This window comes from Dendroctonus ponderosae, unplaced genomic scaffold (genome assembly GCF_020466585.1).
Source record: "Dendroctonus ponderosae isolate FM_Combo_2020 unplaced genomic scaffold, Dpon_F_20191213v2 Dpon_F_20191213_4, whole genome shotgun sequence".
Lineage (NCBI taxonomy): Eukaryota > Metazoa > Arthropoda > Insecta > Coleoptera > Curculionidae > Dendroctonus > Dendroctonus ponderosae.
Window position 1 is genome coordinate 11,980,611 of NW_026018611.1, and position 6,000 is coordinate 11,986,610.

At 32.2% G+C, this 6,000-nt stretch overlaps 1 protein-coding gene across 4 annotated transcripts in view; it reads left to right on the forward strand.

Moving 5' to 3' along the window:
* The window catches only part of LOC109537780 (GAS2-like protein pickled eggs), a 136,215-nt gene that overhangs the window by 125,803 nt on the left and 4,412 nt on the right, over positions 1-6,000 (forward strand). For all 4 annotated transcript variants that reach the window (XM_048665992.1, XM_048665993.1, XM_019904666.2 and 1 more), the window contains exons 11-14: positions 106-286; positions 353-553; positions 615-851; positions 1,944-2,080. In XM_048665992.1, the coding sequence (XP_048521949.1) occupies positions 106-286; positions 353-553; positions 615-851; positions 1,944-2,080 (756 nt within the window). The remainder of the gene's footprint in view (positions 1-105; positions 287-352; positions 554-614; positions 852-1,943; positions 2,081-6,000) is intronic.

Here is a 6,000-nt window from a genome sequence, read left to right on the forward strand (position 1 = left end):
ATACATTTACGTTTGTTTTCTACCTATGTTCACACAGCTATTTGACTTTTCTTTTAAAATATCTATAAATATACACGATGTTTCAACAAAGATGTTTGTCTTCAGGTGATGAAATCCGAAGCGGTTCTCCAAGTGAGCAGTGAATCACACAGTAGCGATAATCATAGCGACACGTCGTCTCAAATGTCGGACGAAGGGTACAGGAGTTTGGGAATAGTGCAAGATAAAAACAAGAAAAGGTCTTCTGTTTATAGTCAGAACTCTGCTGAAGATGTTGAAGAAAACGGTAAACCCCTCGTCGAAACCTCATTGTGCAACATTAATTTTTAACGTTTGATTCTTTCGTGTGTAGAACAGCAACATATCTATACAGAAGACGAGCTGAATGATTTCGGTCTACGGAAGACCAACTTTTCGCAGAGAATCTATGAAAACGATTCCAAATTGTTGAGAAGAACACCCGAACCACCAAGGTCGCATCCTCAGTCCCCTACGACGGAGACTGATAGTGAAAAAACCATACTTTGTCCCCAAAAGCCTAGTGAAAATTTAGGTAGACTTCAGCAGCACATTCAAACCACAATTTGCGTATCTAATGATGAGTTAATTTTCAGGGCAACACTCTGTTGGTTCTATGAGGAGTTCTCCACGTCCCGAGGAGCGTCCACAACTAAAACGGGCGAGTAGTAGTGACAAGGTTATAACTAGTCCCAAAAGGGCTCCAGCTGTTCCACCCATCACAACCAAAAAAGCCGATAGTAAAACGAATACTTGGAATGGACGGCAGAGACCAGTTAGAAGCAGCATCGGACCAGACACATATGTTTCACCTTTCCAGAGAAACGCCACTGGTAATTGCACTTAAATTTTAATTATTTATTTAGTGCATTTGTACTGAAGTAGATGGATAACGTTTCACATAATTTATTAGGCGTGCCCTGAAGATGCTGATGGTTTTACTTTAAGATAAACGTTTGAAGTCTCAGTTTAAGATGTATCTCTTTCGGAGAGAATCGAGGTAGTTGTTTATGAGTTGAGCACGCCAATCTAAATTTTACATAAGTTCGGTTTAATGGTAAATGCGTTTTGTACATATTTAAAAAAAAAACGGCAAAATTTGGCACATTCTTGTGAAGCGCAAAGAAGACGTTTGCAAATATACAGGGTAACCTTATTCGGTTTCGGATTTATTTAAAAAAAAAGAAATATAACCGAAAATGTTTGTTGCAAGTAAATCTAAAGGCTAACTAAGGGTTGTTGAACAAAATTGTTCTTTCAACATTATATTCGTTTTTAGGACTCTACGCATTAAATTAAGTTTAACAAAATAGGGCTTTCAGCTTAGGCGATATGGCCACTAACGCCAACTTTTTAAGCACACACATGGGGTTTTTTCTCGTACATTGAAATGCATATTTTATCCTGATTTCAATAATCTCCAAGGCGTTTACATTTGCCGGCGTTTTTGCCGAGAAATGTATCATCAAAATTTATTGTTAATTGTACATAATTGAAATTAACAAAAAATATGCATTAAGAAGAGCGAGAAAAAACGCAGGTCCGTATTTAAAAAAATAGTTAGTGTCGATGTATCATAAACTGAAAGTACAGCGTTACCCAAACTAACCCAAACTAATCAAATGATGGGACATGTTTTTTTCGACAACCCTTGTTTTTTATGTATGTGCAAAAAACGTTTGGAAAAAAAATTGTCCACATTGGTTCAAAATCTTGAATTTCCATCAAATTTTACAACTTTGGCCTAATTTAACCGAATTTGTAAATCCACGATAACTTACTGTTTAGAAGACCGCAATAGTGGCCCTTAGCAGTATTTCTGCTATATTTTAACCCAAGAAGGCAGAGGACCTCGAATTTTTGTTCATTCATTATGACAATGGGTTTCTTACAATTGTATCTAATTTTAACGTCTATTTCATTAGGCAGAAGAAGCGTGTCTGCTCTAGGCGAAAGAAGAACTTCTATGTCTGCAAATTCTTCACCAGTAAAAAGCCGACTTAAGCAAGAACTATTAAATGCTGTGAAGAAAGCCGATGATGATGAATCTATAGCAATTCAGGTAAAACTATCACAGACTATACCTTATTACATGTATGATATTTTGATGCTTATTGGGGATGGGAAGCTAATTGCTTATCTAGTTAAAATTAATCAATTATTTAATTGGCGAATTAATTTCAAGTTTCACTAATAGGGTTAAACTGAAGCAACTTCATCTCATTATGGTAGATTAAAAATGAGAGCCTAATATAAAGATGGTACTTTAGAGCTTCAATCTTACTCTCACTTCGAATTAATGAATTGATTAAATAAGGTTTCATTTTATTTTTTAGAAATTATACAGGGTGGTCCAAACTAAGTGGTAGAACCTCACCAATGTCCCCTCAAAGAAATTATAGAAAAGCGTGAAACATCATTGTTTTGTTTGTCGGCTATGTTAGAAAAACTGTTTGTGATAGAAAATTGAACAATTCTACACATTTTTTCCGATCAGTTTAAAAGTCACATTTATTTCACGTCAACAGCGTGCATTTTGGGGTGGATAGAATGTATTTGACATCGCTTTATGAGTGTATGTAAACATAATAGACGGTCGATCGCTATAATTATGAAAAGAAGTTATTGTTATTAAGATGCAGAAACTGAGTTCTGTATTCCTAACTTTCTAATATTCAAATTTAAGTTCAAGAATTACATTCTTGAACATTACAAGTATGTACCTACATATTGTGTACCTTTTGTTTTCGAAATGCATGTCTCGAAAATATGTCTAGAATTTGATGAATATAAACCTTTACTAAGCATAACGGATGTATCAAAATATATAATTGAGCGACATACCGTCTTATTAATTCTGATATTGACTTTTTTGATTTAGTTGTTCATTGTTTAAAGCGGCGTATAAAAAATTTAAATAGCAAATAAAGAAATGTACAACACTACAGTGACTTGTTCCAGTTCTAAACTTCGGTATATTAAAAATTTCCAAACGAAAAAATGCTAAAGATCGAAATAGATATTGTTTGTTGTTGAACTATTTTCATTAATTAATCAAACTCACATTTCTTCGGCTATCAGTAAAATAATTGAAGCTTAAGAATGCATAGATACTCTGGAAAACCATGTATTATTTTCATAAAAATGATTACTTATATTTTATCTTAATTTCACAGTTATACTCGCTCATTTTCAAGATCTTTTCGATTCTAGGGGTATATCGACGACATACCAATAACATCATCATTTTTTGCCAAGCGGTCGATATGTTGAATATAACGAATTAACAATGTGCTTTTGCAGATAAAATTAATTTGAAAAAAAATTACGAGTCCTAACATACCTTCATATAAACAATAAAAAATAAGCCCAATTAAGAAAATATCCAAAAATGTTGATAGAAAATACATGCCTAATTAAGGAATTATTATGTAAAATGTGACATTATTGTCTAATGTATTGATTAGCTTTTTTATTCGTTTTAATTTCTGTTAGCTTTTCACAGGTTGATTGTCATTTTTAAAAAACAGCATTGCTCATATTAACGAATTATTATTTATTATTAGAATATGAATATCTGAAAGTCAGGAGTGCATACAGAGGGGATGAGTTTAATGTTGATCAACACATATTTACATTCGCGAAATATATAAATCAAATCTGTCTTAAGGAGTGAGGAGTTCCCGAGATTAATGAACAAACAATGAGACAGAAAACTGCACAATAAGGCAGACACATTCTACACTCCAGAACCAATTAAAATGCTTCATTTATTCCCCCTTCATAGCTTCGCCCATTGTTCGCAAAATTTCTGAAAGACCGCAAGAATGATACTCGAAAACAAAAACTATAATGTAGGTATTTCGAAAAAAGTACAAGTATATCTGTGGCAAATACAAGTTTTTATTTTGTTTTTGGACATTGAACATTGTTTGGATCACCGTGTATATGTAATCAGGGCAAACATCTATACATCTATACATCTTCGTACCAGCTTCTGCTATGAACAATATTTTTGTAAATAGAAAGATCCGTCTGATAATAATTTTCTTGAATACCTGTTTTATCAAAGTCCAACAGTTTCCATTGATTATGAATTTAATGATCAGTTAATATATTCTGTGTTATTGGCACCGTATATATAGTATGTCAGAGAACACCATAAATCCAGAAAAGGAGGGTATAACAATTAGAGAGAAATCGTTTATATCAAACCTTCTGAGGCGTACTGAGAGCTACATTTTAACAGAGTGTAAACAAATTGAGTATTTGAAAAAAAATTGATATTTTGAAATGTCATAATTAATACCCGACTTTGTTGCGAAAAGTCTGAATATTTACCACATAGTGTATAACTCAAACCATCCATCAAATAAAAACATACTTATTTCCATTTTATTTTAAATAAAACTTTGTGAAATTAAATGGATTATTTAAATGTTACAAATACAGGAAGAGTCAGTTTATAGTAGCAGGACATTAACGGTCGATAGAAAATCCAGTTTTAAGGTGAAAATATTATAGATTCATATATTGGCTTCGTTTTTGAGATACAGGATGGCTAAGTTAACATGTTATTTTCATTTTTTTAAATCATTCACAAAAGTCTTCAGATACTGTAATAAAATTCTATATCTAGGGCTTATCACAATACCGCATCCCATCATGTCCAAGTTTCCGAAAAATTTTCAGATGGCGCCACATGGCACTTATATTTCAATTTTAAATAATTTTAATTGTTTTTTATTAATTTTTGCACACATCAGTGTGCAAAATAATACAAAAACTAGTCAGAGAAGAAGGGCTAACAATCTGTTTTGTTTTAACAGTATGATATTAAAATAATTAAAGATCTAAGTTTTTCCCATCAAGTTCCTCAGTTGTTTGGCAACTTAAATTTTTTTTATTATATTTTTTCATTTTTAAATAAAAAAAATCGTGTGTCCGTAAATATGAATAGAAATAATTTTCCAGTCGTATTTACGAATTTGGATAATGGGATTTTCGGAGACGCTCTTTTCAGATAAAAAAAAAAAGATCTATCAATTCGTACGACGACGGACGAATTGATTCGTCGGGCTTAAAGCAGGCAAGTAGTTGCATCTTTTAGTATCTTTAGTAACCACTTGACACTATAGACGTGGAAAGTTTCAGAAAAATCCATCCGGAACCTGATTTTTGTCGGCTTTGTAAATGTGCACAAAATTGATGTCATCGAAATTTTTGTTCATCTGAAAAGAGCGTCTCCGAAAATCCCATGATCCAAATTTGCGGGATTCAAATCGCATTGCTTCCCGAAATATTCTAATGGACGCTGATCGTGAGACACCCTGTATTATATTTATATGCTATTTGGATCCTAAAATTGGATTTTATAACGACTTCCTGCTACTATAAACTGATTCACCCTGTATATGTTCAAAACAGCTTGATTGTGTATGAAACTATACCTGTTGGTATTATAGTGTCTCACATTTTGTAACATTGAGTTGCATTAAATTTCATTTATTTTACTAATCATTTCTTCTTACTAATCTCGTTAACTGGATGAGTTTAGTAGCGAAGCTTTGAGTCTTTTAAGAATATTTATGTACGATTTATGTAAGTAACACATTGCTAGCAGCAATTGCAGAAAGAAAACATTATTTATTTAGCAACAATAAAACAATTAACAAACATATTTATTTATTTTGTGTAAAATGTACCTCTCACTAATCCAAAAATATTTTGCATTTTTCTATATTTCCTCTTCATTTTTCTATATTCTTCCATTCATTTTTCTATATTTTTTGCAACTCTCTAACAAATTAACAAAACAAATTCTCTATACAGGGTTGCTCATTAGTGCGTCAAAGTGCGATATCTCAGTAAATATGAACTTTACAAGAAAATAATTGAAATAAGCAACTTTTTGAGGTTTAAAAACATGCAAGTTTAGAGGCTAATTGCGCGGTTTAGAAGTATTTCCTTATAATTTAAAAC